Here is a 16,762-nt window from a genome sequence, read left to right as displayed (position 1 = left end):
TCAGGATAGTAGGCTGATAATTGCTCAAGGAAAAAAAAGACATATGTAGCTGCACACGTATTTATCACCTTGAGCCGGAGTGCACGGGGCGCCGACAGGTTCACTCGCCCCCAAGGAATGCGTTTTTTTGTTAATAGCACACCATGTTTAAATGGCGCGTTTTGTGACATTTAATAGTTACTTGAAACTGTTTCTTGATATGACGACGTAATTATTTCATTCGAGTAGAAAGAAGTCTGGTAAGTTGTGCCAATCTTGCGCGGTCGCGTTGGTGTGCTTAGAATAGCGTACCTTAAGTGTGCTAAACGCCATATGCTTTTTCATTGCATCATGCATGTGTCATGTTTCATGAGGTAATACATGATCGCGAAGCTTGTTTGGAAAGAAGCAGCCGCAGTCGTGCTACTAACAGACACGTGGCGAGATTGAGAGGGGACGCGGCATGAAAATTGTTTTCGTTCTTCATGCATGCGATATGTAACTAAACTTGGTGAAAATATGAAATTCCTGCGCTAGTTTCAGTCATTCCTTTTACTTATAGCTATACCTGGTGCAGTTCTGGGCAATTATAATTAACACCGTCGTCAAGTCCCCCCAAGCTAGGTCTCAAATAATTGGGTAGATAGTGCGCAGATTTTTTATGCCAGCATGTGCATAAAGCCCTGTTCTGTATGATGACGCGATTAGTTCTTTTTCTATATGATCAGTACTTATGCATGCATAGTTACATGAAAACGTTTCTTACAAAAAATAACTAACACAATACTGTACGTGTAGGGAAAAAAATCGAGAGATTTATTACGCTCCTCAACGTCCTCAGGAATAGTTTGCGACAAATGGAATCATTTGATTTCCATGCGAATTACGAAGGTGAGTGATCCAGTCGCAGAAAATGGGAGAGGTCAGAAAACGAACCTTAAAGTTTATTCCCTCGTTTATGGCATCTTCGCTTTCGCTTTGGTCAAAGAAATGCGGCACTGAAATCAAAGAAATTACCTCACAATTTTTGACGACCACACTTCTAAAAAGCGTAATTTATAAATTTGTACTCAATATTTTGCTATAATTTTTCGTCACGAAACTAGACTTCAGGGCTAGGAAAGAAAATAATTCTAAAAATCAAAAATTTTCACCAAATTGACCAGCTTAACAAGAGGACAAGTCGGCCTGGCTGGTGCGTGGTCATGCGGCTAAAAACAGCGCTAAGCGAGACAGGAGATCGGGGACACGACGCTGTCCCCACATTTCGCGCAGCGGGACACGTACGTATGTCAGCTAGCAGACGATGAGCGCATGTCTGCTCCGACGAAACAACGCCAGCACTTCCCCTCACTGCTGTCCCGAAGTAAAATCATTCCGGCTAGTGCAGAGTGTCAAAACTTGTTTTATTCAATGCCTAGCGCATAAATAAACGGCAGGAACGCTTTCTACATGTTTACTACTAACCATATATACAATACACAGTGGCAAACTATTTCTCTTTATAGGCCGCACGTGGACAACGCGAGCTCGTGTACTTCGACAAATTACTAAGTTGGAAGCATCGACCATTGCTATGATTCGCAGAAACTGGAAACGCGCCTACAAGCCTTGAAAACCCGCGCACTACACCTATCCGCGACGCTACTCCCCGACCTTTTGCGTACCACGAGCTCGCTAGCGACTGCAGCGCCACCTCGTTTGTTTACAAACATGCAGGAGGTCCATACTTGGCGAAGCAACGCGAGCGCATCCGAAGGCGTGCATAGCTGCTATACTTTATGCGTGGACCTGTGTGTAGGCCGCGCTGCGTTAATTGTTTTTGTATTTCTAATTGCGGGCACAGCTTCTCGAGGAATGGGCGTCGGCTGCCGAGGGGGATGCACGCGGCGCGGAACAACTTCCTTTTGTTTGTTTCTGTGTTGGTGAGTGCGTGTTGTGTTCGGCCGGGAGCTAAGCGCCCCTCCTTTCGTGAGTCTGGTATGAAAAGTTTGTGTGTGTGTGTGTGTGTGTGTGTGTGTGTGTGTGTGTGTGTGTGTGTGTGTGTGTGTGTGTGTGTGTGTGTGTGTGTGTGTGTGTGTGTGTGTGTGTGTGTGTGTGTGTGTGTGTGTGTGTGAGGGGGGGGGGAGGGGGCTGAAATTTTGTGTTTTGTTTTGTAGTCTCGTTGCGCCTTTTCTGTTCTTCAGTTGTCTTTTCCCTGGCTAAGTTAAAACGCACGCAGTGCAACGGGTTGCGTGAGGCGCGGCATCATCAAAACGAGGCCTTAAAACGGTCCTCTTCGTTCCTTCCTGAGTTGCATGGTGATGGGCGGATGACCTACGTTCGGAAAAATGCTACCATTGGCCAGTTTTCTTCGACGAGAGGAGGGCAATACGTGAGCGCTTTTGCGAGAAGATGAAAACAAGCGAACAGAAAATGACCAGGGCATCATCGACGCGCTGTGGGCCGATGGTTGCGTGCGTTGTTCGTGGTGCCTCGGGCCTGCCGCTGCAGCTTCAGCAGCACGCTAGCAGCGATGAGAGGGAAGTTTTGAATGCCCAAGAAATTGCTCCGCCAACGAGCTGCTCTCGTTTGATCCAGTCGAGCTAGTTTATTTTTATTTTACTCATTTTACATAGTGCAGCCTCGCACGAAGAGATAAAAAAATGCAAAAACAAATGGGGGGTAGCAACCAGCAGCATACGGATACTGTGAAGGCTGAAGAAAACGCGTAGTAAAAACACCTCAGCTAGGAATCGCAGAATCTAAAAATTTTAAAATGCAGAGCACGAGTAGGGCCAGGAAAGGAGCTCCAAATATTTATAGCGCGCGGGGAAAAAATGTATTTGAACGTGGCCAGTCAACGCCGGGCTGTCTGTTCTGCATGCGTCTGTTCCATGACGCTTCAGTTCTGGTAAGCGCTAAACTGAAGCCCGGCCAGCGCTACTGGAGAAGGTACTATGCGCACTGGTAATCATTTCATATCGATTTGGTAGAGATCCCGGACAAAAAGAAAACAGAATTTGAAAAGGGATAATCCGCACCTCACACGCTGTATCGCTTCAGGTGCCAGCGTGTTGAGCATCGCATCTTACGTTCTTATTGATGAAACCGAATTAGAGCTCCGTCGTCGTGAACTAATATCGAAACTTCTGTGTCACTGGTCACTTTCTCTACATCTTCCGTCTCCGAAACTTGCGATTATTAGATTTTCTTCCGCGGTGGCTCAGTGATTATGGTGCTCGGCTGCTGGCCCGAAAGATGCGGGTTCGATCCGGGCCGCGGCGGTTGCATTTTGATGGAGGCGAAACTCTATAGAGCAGTGTACTGTACGATGTCAGTGCACGTATAAAGAACCCCAAGTGGTCGAAATTACCTGGAGCCCTCCACTAAGGCGTTCCTCGTTGCCTGAGTCGCTTTGGGACGTTAGACCCTATAAAACCAAACCATTAAATTTTCTCCGGCTGTTGTGAATGAAATTACAAAATAAAAAAAGAATCTAAGCGCGCGCGCGCGTACGTGCCATGCACACGCGCGTCTGGAGCTGATCAGCAGACTATAGTCTTTTCAGAACTAAACTCCGAGGTTCGTACACCCTCTGTATTCTATACATATATCAACCTATCTTTGCTAAAGAAATACTAATCCCTTGTGGAGCTTCGCCGTATCACTAAATGTTCTTGCTGCAGCTCGCCCGTTCATCTATACCACTCCCTCGGTCCGCGCACTGCAGTCCATTCTTGTCTCCAAATTACTGTGAGCCCTCCCCCTCGCACAGTGTTCCAAGTTCGGAACCTCTGAGGTATACTTGGGTAACTAAAAAACGTGCTACCTCAGCCCTTGCATAACATATGACACTCCCCTAAATGAACATCATGGAAGTGAAAGCGATGGTGTGGTTTATTTGCTGTCAGCTGGGATTCAAGCGGTGCAGGCTTGTGGCGAGCACGTTCTAGAGCTTCAGCGAAATAACTTGCCGAGACGAACTGTTGACGATCCTCAACGCGAACCAGACACGCGGCTGCCTTGGTTCTTAACGGTCCCAGAAAGTGCGGTGCAATTAAGTGCACGCGAATAGTACATGTCTCGAGTGTCTTAGCCGTGCGCTTTGCGAAGTTGAGCATTAGACGACGTAATTCAGAAACCTGTTCTCACGAGAGCGTACAGGTCGTAGCGCTGTCAACTTTACGTCGTTGGCTGGTGGGTGCGTGAGCGCGGCTCGGACAAATGCATCGCAACTTCCGTGCAAAGGCGCTTCTGTGGAGTGTGGATTAATGGGGAACGTACTCGAGATATGCAAGCCGCAGTCAGGGGGGGGGGGGGGGGGGGAATGGACAAAGCCAAGCCAGTTGGGGAGGCGGTGCTGTTTGCGGGCTGTCGCTAATTGGAGGCGAGTGGCAGAGAGGCCCCATCCTGCAGTGGCCGTAATCTGGCAGCTGTGGAGTGTGATGGGTGGCTCTTCAGGCGCATTCACACACCTGCGAGTCGCGTGCGTCACCGTGACTAATCGACCGAAATCGGTCGCACGCCGTCTGCGACTCGCAGGTGTGTGAATGTCCGAGCGTGGTATCGGTCGTTGCTGAACGAAACTCCCGCTGCACCGTCGGCGCCTTCTGCTACGCAGCCTCCGACGCCGAAGGCGGGCCGTGCTCTGACGTGCTTTGGATCAAGTCCTGAGCGTAGTGTGCTGCTTCTGACGAGCTTCTAGTGCGCATCTGGTTGTCGAACTTTATTTTTGGCGATGATTGGTCGCACACTTAGTTTCCCCAATTTGCCCGATGCCGAAAAACTTGGCAGTGCGATTGCTTTGGTAGTGGAAAGAGCGCGTGCCTGTCGGCCCTTTATGCGCTGTTCGATTCCTGGCCTGCAGAAGAAGGCCCGCACTGCATTCCGGCTCGCGCCCGTCACGCGGGTCTCGGGAAAACTCAACCCGGCCGGCGTTGTTTTCTTTTTTTTCCACTCCGAAACCGTTCTCTCGCACCTTTTCAAAGGCGAGCGTTCGAATCACGCTCTGGCGGTGTCCACGAGTGCCACTTGTTGCCTGGAGTGTCTCAGCAAGGAATGAGTGTGCAGTCCGTAGTCGACTGGGTCGCATTTTGGGCTGGGGAACGATCCAGCGCCTCTGCGAGGTGATGGGCGGGATACGGTGTGGTCTACGAGTTGCGGGGGACGAGCCTTTTCGTAACAATATCCGCGGTGTATATTGTGCGTCGCTTTCGTCGGCGCCACGTAGTTGTCGGTTGTGAGGCCTTCTGCGCGATTAATGAATGACCTGTCATTGTCAGCGTTTTCTCGTGACCTGACCCGCGAAGCATTGCCTGCTGTGACTTCAGTGCAGCGTGCACTCGGCGCAGTTATGGGGTGCTTGGCTGCTGGGAAAGGTGTTCTCGGAGCTTCCTTTCGCGTCTCGGGGGAACAGGTAACGGGAGAGGCGCCCTTTGCTCGGCTTGTCACAACAAGCGTATTGACCGCAATAGCCGGCCTCTGAGATAGCGGGCGCGTGCGGTGCGTGGTCTGTGGAGCGGAGGCGCGCTCGTGGGGTGCACGGAGACTGGGAATGATACCCCTGTGGGAAGCGCTATTTCGAGAGGTGGGACCGGTGTTCGCATTGATTGGCAGAGCCGGCCATAACTGCAGGGGGGGGGGGGGGGGGGGGGGGGGGCTAGGCTACTGGCGTTCCGCGCAGGCGGCATCGGCTGTAAATAATTGAGCGCGCGCGCGTAGGAGTACTGCGGCGCGGCGCGCGGAGCATGCGCGGCCGCCAGAGCCCCCCGCGCGGCCCCGCGGCCGCCCATGGTGCGTCATGGCGGTCGAGCGGCCAGGAGACGCCCGCCGACGCTCGCGCTGAGCGAAGCTCGCCGGCGACGCTGCCGCCGCCGCCGCCCCACCGGTGAGTGCTGTCCCCCCCTCTGTTCATCCGGACGTGCACGCCGCGGCGGCTTTTCGGCCGTGCATCCGCGCTCGCGGGCAAAGCCCGCTTGTCGGTCGCCGCCGAGCTCCGAGACGCCGCTGCCGCCGCTCGGGCCCCGGCGTGCGCCCGCGCGGGGCCGGGCTGCGTGTGCGGAGCTGGGCGTTGGCGCTCGATTCCCCCCTTCGCCACCCCTCTCTGAATTTGACAGCGGTCCCTCCTCGGCGCGGAACAATTTCGTCCGAGGGCCCTGTTGCTTTGCCGCTACCCCTTCTCCCTTTGGACGCTGCAGAGAGGGGGCGAGGGTTATTTTAGAGTGCCCGCTATTTTTAGCCTTTAAGTGCGCCCAAGTGGGTATGTAGCGCCGTTCTATCACGCGCTGCCCGCCGGCGGTTTGTTTCTTCCGCGGCCGAACCCACCACGTGCTTGTTTGAGTGGCCACACGGGCTTCCCCCTCCGCTCTGGCCGCCTATCGCCCCGACCGAGCCGCTTTCTCAGCGCTGACCGCCGTTCACTAGCGGTCCCCGGGGCCGCGCTAGTGGGCGTCTGGCGCGCTCAGCTCTCGACCGGCATTTCGCGACGCCTTTGTGTGCTCTGAGCCTGCGCTGCCGCATTATCGGTACAATCTTGCTCGTTCGACGAGCCTGCTCGGCATTAGCCGGGTCGATAGTGTGCTGCTGTGCTGCGGGTCAGCTGGACCGTCTTTTTTGAAACTCGCACCCTGGCGTCGCGAGGTTGGTTCTCTGAGAGTGGGGACGCATCACCGTTATTGTTGGCCAACGCTTTCACCTCGAAGGGCATTGATCATATTTCGCTGTCTAGACTGCATGTGCCTCTGTGTGTTATGTCAGAGGTGTCAGGAGCTTGCGCGGGAACTCAAGTCACTCGCGTGCGGTCACTTTAATTCTGGCGAGGGTTTCTACTCCGCGTCTGTCTCGGCTGTTTGCGTCATTTCCCGTTAGTAGTCGTTGTATGCCGCTGTGCACCCAGTTTTATTGGGCTGGGGAAATAAAATAAGCCGAAATTCATTCTGCCTTCGTGCTTTGTTACACCTGTTATTTCTTTGCATTAGACACCAACTGATTTGCTAGTATAACACTTACTGATTCTCTATAGTATTACACATTACCCCTAGTTCAGTTCGCAATCCATTCGTGCTCTCTTATAGGTAGGTGCAACGGATATAGCAGGCCTTTCAGTGTTGTTTTAGCAGGTGCTTGTGGCCTGTTTGAGGGTAGTCAAATCCTGTGAGAGTAGACGCAATTAAAGCATCAGCGTCATCATCAAACAGGTTAAGCAAAACAGTCGCATACTCTTTCAAAGATGTTGGCTGTGTATTGTGGTACACGCTCACATCACCTGTTTTTGTTGGTGCATGCTGTGATGGATCAAGTTATTTAACTTTGGTTTGTTTTGGAATCACTCATTATAATGTTTGGAGCATATTTTGCTTCACCTTTGTTCCTTCAGTGTTTTGAAATTAGTCCACAATATTTCAGTCAAACCTGGGCTCATTCAGGTGCATTTATTTTATTTCATTGCATTCTAGTATGACAAACAGACTGTTGTGAACCTGAAACAGTGAGCACTTAAAATATTACTCGAACTTCCTTTATATGTGCACCAGAATGCTTTTCATGGTGGTCAGATAATATGAGAAATTCGCCCAAACGGAAATACATGTAGATAACAAAGTATTCTTAGTATGTCATTTCTTACCCTCACGTTATCCTGGATTCACTCCGCGTGTTAGGCCATCACATTATGCAACATTGCATTGCATAAATCGCGATGTGTGATATCTTGGGCTTCACAGTGTTTTGTTACTGTGGTTGTGAGCTTCCTGCAGGGTTCTTTTAACCCTGTCCTTCAGCGCCAGCTCACCCTCATTACCTTTTTGAAAATAAACTAGATGCTGTGAGGCTCACAGCTATGGTTAGCTTAACATAACATTTTTTTCTTTGCTTGCAGTGGCACTGGTTATGCTAATTTTGAAAAATTGCATCTTCCATGGACGTAGCTGCTGCTTTCTTAAGTCATTGAAGCTAGCTGGGAAAAAAATGTATTTTGGGGGCTTTTTTGTGTTTTGAATCCTTAAAAACTTTTTTTTTTGCACAAAAATGGAAAACTATGTGGGGATGATGTAGCGTAGCACAGTGTGGATTAGCCATCTTCTCAGATGGTTTTTGAGGCCAAATCTCTAAGTCAGTCTGTTAATCCATTATTGTGTTGTAAATATGCATACAGCATTAGCCTTTATAGATGTCATTTTTTCTTGCATTTTATATTTTAAGAATGATACGAGATTTTTTAATTTGTTATGCCATTTTTAGTCAACCTGAAAAGTCAAATTTATGCCATTATTTATATATTGATTTGGGCTGCTTTGCTGTTTCCAAAGCCTTGAGGTAAAATCAGTTTGTGCATGAAGCCCTCTTGAAGTGAGTCTTTAGAGCTGATAACTATTCCTGAGCAAAAGTTTATTTAGATATTTTCTAAAGGAGTATAGGCATACCAGATTTTTGGTTGTTATCTTATTAATGTTGCATAAGAGATTAGCTAAACCAGTCAATAATCATTTATTATTTTTTGCTCATGCTTTTTCAGTTTCAGTAGTAAAACTGTGGCTGTGAGGCAACGAAGGGATGTGAGTCATAAAAAGAACGATATAATCGCTGCTACGTCCTTTTAATCCAACACAACACTTAAGCCAGCCTGTGTCAAGAGAATGGCAAGTGAAAGGGAAATTGTATGTTTTTTTTATGCCTCGCATGAACTGGTACTGAACTCTGGCATTGCAGGCGCCATTCTGCTGTTGAAAACCCTGAAATGGCATAGAGAAAAAATTCATTTTCAAATTATTTACCGGTGATGGCCAAATACTATGTAATGATCCATATTTATTAATGTACTAATGTGTCGCGCATAATTGCTAAGAAAGAACACACAACCAAAATTTGTTGTCTGTACTGCTTCAAGAATTTATGCAGTAAATCGGCATGAACAATTGGCCTGAATGTAAGTTCAGGATTGCTCATGGCTATGCATGTGTAATGTTTTTAATTTTTTTTTCATGCTTTGTGTTTTTTGTATGCAGTTTGAAGTCTGCAGTGACTGTCTATAAGCCTGGACTCCATGTACGCGAAAACTCAAGCGAACGCGAAGGCGACGGCGGCAAACGACGAGCGACGCCGTCGCGCGAAGCAAAATGCATGTGTCGCTTGCCGTGTCGCTCGGATCTGCACCCACAGAAAATTTCGCTCGTCGCCCGGAAGTCCCCCACGCGACTGGCCAATCAGAGCCCCCCAAAGCCGTTTCCGGTTTGTCCACGGTTTCTCACGGGCACATCTCACGAAACCCTACCAGCCCGTCGTCTTGGTCATCGCCACCGCCGAGAAAATATTTGGTTTTGTAGCTGAGAGGCAGACCCGCACGATTTAAATAATTAAAACAATCTACTTGTTGGGTGCGGAGGGCTAGCAGCATTTGGAGCGGGCTACGCAAGCGGGCGTACTGCAGGGAGAGATGCGTGTCGAGCCGCGGGTACCGGCGCTCGATTCACCGTGCCGCTGCGCTCCAACTGTGCAGAAACACTCGCGGCGCGCATTCTCAGTGGTATATTATAGTTTGCTCACTTACAATCAGGTTGCAGTGACAGTTTATGGGAGTGTTTTTACTAAGCAGGAGTGCACAGGCACCGAACGAAAGCACACCTCCCCCGTGATGTGACTTCGTCTCCGCAAGCACGCCTTTGGCTATCTCGACTGCCGCTACACCGCTGCCGTAGAGGAAATATTCCTTTGGCCCTGACTATGAGGCACACTCACAAAATTTTAAGAGAGAGAACAGGTTACGGGCGTGTTTCTAAGCTTGAGTGCGCAAAGCACGGAGTCCGCTGCGCACGTCGCGGGTTCGCGTCGCCTGCCGCCTTCGCTTGCATGGAGGTTGCCCACAAGCGACGGAGCGAACGCCAGCCGTCGCCGCCGCCGTCGCCTTCGCGTTCGCGTGAGTTTTCGCGTACATGGAGTCCAGGCTATATTGTAAAGGTGCAGCATATTATTCATTCCCCTTTTTATTGCTTGTTCATTCGACTTCTTAGTTTTAATATTCTTTTTCTAGCAATTAAGGAGTACTCCTGCATTTGTGTTTTATTTTTTGCTTTTAGTTAACAGCTTGAATCAAAAAATGTGATAGGCTAAACATTTGGCACAGATCAGCTCCCTTTTACGTATTTCGAATGAGCCCGGTATCTCACAAAACAGTGCAGTCAATTGCTTGTCATTCTGTATGCCATTGATCTTTTAAAATGGCATGCACAATATATCATATGTTTGATTCTGTGCAGGCTGCATTTTGTATCTGCATGTTCTTCAGAGTAAATTTTTGTTTTGCACCACACTGAAATTTTCCGTAAAGTATGCAGTTATAGAATTCAAGTAAAGCTTAAGTGCAGCTTGTGTGCAGTTTTTTTTTTCCATTGGAAGTGGGCCCAAGCTCCAAGTTAGACTTCATTTTGAGCAAACAGAAGCCAATGCATCTGTGTACAATGCATTCTGCTTGCTGACATTAATAAATTTTTAACTTTCAAAAAAGTTGGAGGCTTTTATTTAGTGAAATTGAGGCATTGTTAAAAGGATATTTTGTAGAAATTTCTTTAAAGTGTAATGAAACATGCAGAGGCTGTGCACCTGCTGTATGAGAACCAAATTTGAGTACTGTGTGCTTACGACATGCTTCATTAGATGTTGCCATTTTTTGCTGAAGGTATCCAAGTAGAAGGCATCAGTGTGCATGAGCAGCTAGAGTCTGGACCCACATAGCTTTCGGCAACTGCAGCTGCTCTTTCTTCATTCACTGAAACTTAAAATAAAATTATTCCTGGCCGCTGCTGATAAAATGGAAGCCACCATGTTGCTGTTCGTTACTATTCGTGACAAAGAAAAGGCAATGCCAATGTCAGCTTTCATTCACACAATAGAACCCATTTGTTTAAATAGTGCTTGTGTGGTGTGCCATTCATGTCTAAGGCACTCCACATCGCTTCATAGAATATTGGTTAAAATCTTGCACTTAGCTGCAATGAATATGGGACCGTGATGCAAGTAGGAGTGTTTTTGATTGGTCATTCCATCTATGAAGCTTTGTATTACGGGCATGAGGGAAATTGAGTTTCAGATGAATGCTGCAATTTCAGTGATATTCCTGTCTTGGAATTCTTTGAAGTGTGTGGGGATGTTAATTGGGGAGATAAATAGTTTCTCCCCTCTTTAACCGCGGCTGAGACTGTTCATCCCGTGATCGGGATGTATACTTCGTAATAAACCTAGTGACAATGCAACTTTTTCAAACTATGTGAAAAAGCTCTATTTTTCAAGCTATATTTTTAGTATGTGAACAACCCCTACAATGAACCTTCTGTCTTCACAACCATTGAATGCTGATGTTTAGGGCTGTACCAACAAAGCACCTAAAGGTATTTTGTACCAAATTTTACTTTTTCTGAAGCATATTGAGTTAAAAAAAATAGTAATTTAAAGTACCAAAGAAGGATAAAATTTGTTAAACCACAGGTGTTACTTTTTAGAGAATGGCAATTTGATATTTTTTAACTGTTTGTCCCCAAAATTTGGCATCGATATTGCACTGAATCCGTAACTAAATCGTGTCATTTTCAGTTTTTAATTTTACAGTACTTCGCGCTGTTCTGCAGATTTCTGTGCATTAGTTAACACTGTTCATGAACAGCAAATACTCATTCAAGATTTGGTTTCACTGTGAGGTGTGCACTAATTCAAAATTTGCTTAATTTTAATAGCCTGTTTTCTTGACAGAAATTCACATTATGTGGAATATGGCAGTTTTGCACATATTTGCTCTAGTGAGCTGTCTGTGGGAGAAATGTTTTTCACAAGCTATAATTTATAGATTAAAAAAAAACAGCAGTTGGTAACACTGCTCCGCGATTCACAGCATCCTGCATTATGCCGCTGGCCAATCACAACAGTAAACGAAATTATCTTTTTAATGTCTGAGTGTGTTAAACAAACCAGGTGTCGGAATTCTAGTGTTTTGTGTGTGTGTGTGTGTGTGTGTGTGTGTGTGTGTGTGTGTGTGTGTGTGTGTGTGTGTGCGTGTGCGTGCGTGCGTGCATGTACGTGTGCGCGCGCGCGTTTATTCACTGTGCGCGGGAGGTAGGTCTTGCAGTTTTGAATAGCCAATGGAAGCGCTGCATGACAGCTACAGAGCGCCGATAGGTAACATGTTTAGGTAACAAGAAAAGTTTGAACGGACTACTTTTTTTGTCGTGGAGGAATTCTGTCGGGCAGTGCTGGATGTAGGCGGAGCTGCACTTGCTTAAGTTGTACTTGGGTAGCAGGCATTGCTTTCTTCCTGTAATGAAGCTCAGATTTGGAAGCATGTATACTTCACTTTGTTTCTTCCTCAGTTCATCTGAAATCTGCCAGTTAACACATTTCAATGTGATGTTAGGCAAGAATATTTGAGTATCGTTAGAGGTTTGTCTGGATTTTTGAACATCACAAAGAAAATCTTATTCTAGGCAAAATGCTTTTAGCTTTGCAAGCAAGTCAGTCGGTATATATGATTTTGTACAATAGATGAACACATGTGGCATGATAGCAAGAGTTCAAGGGGAAATACTTGTGCTAAAGGAACTAGGCCTTTGTTCGTGCCGCGGCGATGGCTCAGTGGCTAAGGCGCTCGGCTGCTGACTCGAAAAGATTGGGTTCGATCCCAGCCACGGCAGTCAAATTTTGATGGAGGCGAAATTTCAGAGGCCTGTCTTCTGTGCAATGTCAGTGCACGTTAAAGAACCCCAGGTGGTCGAAATTTCCAGAGCCCTTCACTACGGCGTCCCTCATGGTCTGAGTTGCTTTGGGATGTTAAACCCCCATAAACGTTTCATAAACCTTTGTTTGTTTGTTTTTTCAGCTTAGGGTTATATGTGATTAATGTTGGAAGGATGCTAGGCTGACACAGTGGCACTCATCCTGATGCATAGACCAGGGTTATATTTATAATGAGCCATGCCTGGAAATGAAGAATGCGACGCAAATCTCGTAGCTTTAAAGAGGCTCAAAACGCTCTTTTAGAAGAGTAGATAAAGTTGCTCAGTCACTTCTTTTTCTCGTTATGAACATCTGAGCCAAATAATGCACTTCTACATGAAGCAGAGAACCCACAATCGCGCGCAAAAGTTGGAGAATCCTTTTCGGTGACTTTTTCACGCTCATGCTCTTCTCCGTTGCATGCTCCTGCATAATTCGGTTCAAAGATCGCAATTGGTTAGATTGTTTCAGGGGTTAGCCACGCAGCTACCATGGTCGCGGCCAGTCAGAAGCGTCACTCCGGTGGGTCAGGAAGCTCCGCCTCCTGGGGAATTCCCGCGCACGTTGGCAGTGGGGCCACCGGAGGCGCACCGACCTTTGAGCTTGCAAAAAGTGACCAGAGGAGAGAGAAAGGCGCAAAGACACTAAATTTCAGATTTTGACTACAGATAAATAAGCTTCTACAAAACTCATTACAAAAATTCTTGCTGGAGTATATTCATGAACCAGGCACCCTTTAACATCCCAGGAATACCACACTTTTATTGAGAGCCCCTTTCAGAGCCACTTTAAGTAAAATAAACAGTGCAGCTTGTTGAAGAGATTTTCATCCGTTGCATCCCTTTATAATCTGGGATCGAGGACATAATGGGATCGAGGACATGTGCTTAGCTATTATCTTCATGATTCTGGTGAGTGGCATGAAAAGGAAGGTTACCTAAGTGGGAAAGGAGCTTGAGGTGTTTGACAGAGCAAGTTAAAGCCGCTGGTTTAATTATTAAGGAAGGCTTCCAAGAACCTGTCTCGGCATTGACTCCTACAGGAGGTTTTGAGCAGGGTCTATTTACAAGGGCAGATTTAGGGGGAGGCCCCATTAGCAAGAAGTTTTACATAGGAAAGCCATGCTGAAGCATTTTTTTTCATGTGACAAAAAAAGTCCAAAAACTACATGGTCCAGATGGAACCCCTCCACCCAGCCACCCACTCCAAGAATGACCCATAAATCTTCCCCTGGGTCTGTAGTTTATTAAAGTAAGAACTTCAGAATCTGATGAAGTACTTTGTTATTCTGGAATGCATGCGATCTTACCTCTGCAACCAATAGTGAGATTGTAATAGTTGTCAAGAAACATCTCAGCAGTAGGGGACTCCTCAGTGCAGGTTAATTTAGTTGCGTTAGCCACTCAGGTCATCTGCATTTCGTGTGCTGAATGTTTGATGACTGTGGAGATGAAAATGCTTTGCAGCATGCTCTGCTGGCTAGTTTGCTTCGCAATTTCAAACAGTACTGCTGGCAAATTCTAGTATTGTATCTGATGGTGCACCTTGTGTGATTCGTCGGCCATAAATCGTACCACACTCCCACATGAATGCTTAGTCAGAAACCAGGATACTCATAGCGCACACAGTAGTTGTCCATAAGGAAGAGGATGGCATCTTAAGTGTTTCATGTTTTGTTGGTGTCCAGACAATGGCTGCATGGCATTCTGCAAGGCACAGTATTGTGCATGTGGTTTGGTGGCCTTGCTCTGGGTGATGACGGGCCTTTTTGTGGGTTAGCCAGGCAAATTGCCAACAGATATGGTGGGATGCTAGTCGTGGCATTGAGTGGCACCTGTGTGTGAATACTGGATGAACTGGAGAAGCATTTATAACTGTTTCCATAAACTAGCACATCCAGTGTGTCCCTGTGCTATACTCGTAGCGCAAAACTTGGTTGCTTGGTTGCCACTATAGCAGAAATTTTTCGTCTGCATTGCTTTCACAGCTGTAATCTGTGCTTGTTACTTGAGGCACGTGGTCAAAGAGAGTAGATGCAAGATTGTGACCGTGTTATAAGCACCCCATGAACTTGTCTGGTTTCTGTTTCCAGGGTGCGGTTTCATGCTCAGTTAGAATATATCTGCACAATGTTTTTAGTACCCCTGTTCTGGCAAGCTCTTTAACTTCTAAGAACAATAGTGACATCTCATTGAAACGCCAGCCCTGCAGACCAGGTACTAATAGTGGGGAACCGTGGTCGTTCACTGCTTCAAATCTGTCATGTAATTCAACTCTCCATTTTCCTACCAGTTTACTAGGAAATGCCCTGAGAGGCTGTGCTGCAATCACTCCATACTTGTTCACCAAATGTCAACAAGAAGTATTTAGGAGGTTCAGGTTGGAAGAACTTCATGCTAAGATAAATGGGGAAACACTCCAGTGACCTCCAGTTCGTTGATGACATTTTTCTGTTGAGCAGCAAAAGGGATGAATTCTCTTGAATGGTTGAGAACATATTTGGCAAGTTATGGTTTGCTTTCCTGGATATATACTGTGTGCTTTGTGCCTCTTTTGTGTTAATGTCAATTCAGCTTGGCCCTCTGGTCCTCCTTCTATACCGGCTTTTTCCACTTTGCTTTGGCCCTTCCAGGAAGTGGCTGACCAATCCAGTGCGGAAGCTGAGCCATGGGCGCCTGGATAAGGCGGATCCTGCTTCTGCAAAAGGCAATCCCACACCACCTTCCAAGAAGCTGGCACCTCCTGCTGCTGTGTCACAGTCTTCAAAGGCAAGGGCTAAATCTGTTATTTGCATATGTAGCTTCTGCATAATAGCATTTTTGTGCATGTGGCATTTGAAGCACCATTTATCTGTGCTCATGCTGCACTGAAAAGTGAAATTATGTTCAAAGGTCAGTTTGATGTCACCTTGGCTCTCATAACTGTAGCTTAAACCTCATCTTCATTCTTCCTGAGAATAACGAGATGTCAGAAGTATTAGTCTAGGTCAGTAAGGCACTTTGTGTTTTGATATGCTGGTCAGACTAAAACAAGACTGCAAAATTAGTGTAAACTACTTTGGTGTAAACTAAGCATTCACTTTTTCTTCGTGCAATCTTCTTCGTGTTGAGCCTATTTGAAGGCTAGTTTGCACTGCATATCTCGTAGCATCGCAGCAGTTAGTAACAATTTGGTAGAAGGCCAATGCCAAGTTTCATCTACAACCACTTTCTATACTGGCAGCTTGTGTAGCTGTGCATTTGTGCCTATTTCTTGACAAACGTAAAAATTTAATTTCAGTTGGTAAGCTACAAGGAAGACATGGGCAACAAGTCATCTTCTCCAGGACCTCCATCAAAACCAAGTGAAATTACTGAGGTTAATAAAGCAGAGGTAAGTTTTACTAAGTAGCTTGTGAATTCATAGCTAGGGGTGTGGAAATATTGAAGTTTTCTTATACAAATCGAATATGAATATGAAGAAAAAAATGGCTTCGAGTATTGAATATCTATTCCGTATGAAAAAAAATCTTTTAGAAAGTGATATACAGGCAAATGCTGTGGCACTTATTTTTCAAAACAGTGCATGTTCCTTGCAACTGAAATAAACAAATCCAGATTGACTGAGCACTATATAAAAAAATTATGTGCACAGAAGTATATGTTACTTGATTAGACAGCATAGCAGTATTCAACCTGTAATGTGGTCACTGAAAATGTGAATCCGTAAAATGTGACAGGACTGGCAACTAAAAATAAGGTGATAGAGGAAATGCTCGAATCACCTGAATGAATTTATGCATCCCCCCCCCCCCCCTCTCCCCCTTGCCCGTGAAAAAAAAAAAAGGCGAAAATTTGAAAATGCGGTGAAGCCTAATGAGGAAGCCCCATCGCATAAAAACAGAAAAATCCAGTGTCGAGCATGCAGTTTCGGCGTGCTGGAAGAACAACGCATAAGCGAGGAGATTGTACAGGGTCGTCCACTCTTAGTTCAAACAAGTGGCTGTGCTCTTTGGAGGGCCACTGGATCCGACACAGCGATGCATCGAAGCAAAGTGGCAGATGGTGCT

At 46.6% G+C, this 16,762-nt stretch overlaps 1 protein-coding gene across 1 annotated transcript in view; it reads left to right on the top strand.

Annotated features, from left to right (window-relative positions):
- LOC144113091 (kalirin-like) overlaps positions 1-16,762 on the top strand; it is a gene marked incomplete in the record, with an annotated part of 253,434 nt that overhangs the window by 170,404 nt on the left and 66,268 nt on the right. Inside the window, 2 exon segments of the mRNA XM_077646013.1 lie at positions 15,347-15,482; positions 15,994-16,086. Coding sequence (XP_077502139.1) covers positions 15,347-15,482; positions 15,994-16,086 — 229 coding nt within the window.

Source organism: Amblyomma americanum, chromosome 1 (genome assembly GCF_052857255.1).
Source record: "Amblyomma americanum isolate KBUSLIRL-KWMA chromosome 1, ASM5285725v1, whole genome shotgun sequence".
Classification (NCBI taxonomy): Eukaryota; Metazoa; Arthropoda; class Arachnida; order Ixodida; family Ixodidae; genus Amblyomma; species Amblyomma americanum.
Note: the sequence above shows the minus strand (reverse complement) of the source record. Positions and strands in the feature narration are given on the sequence as shown.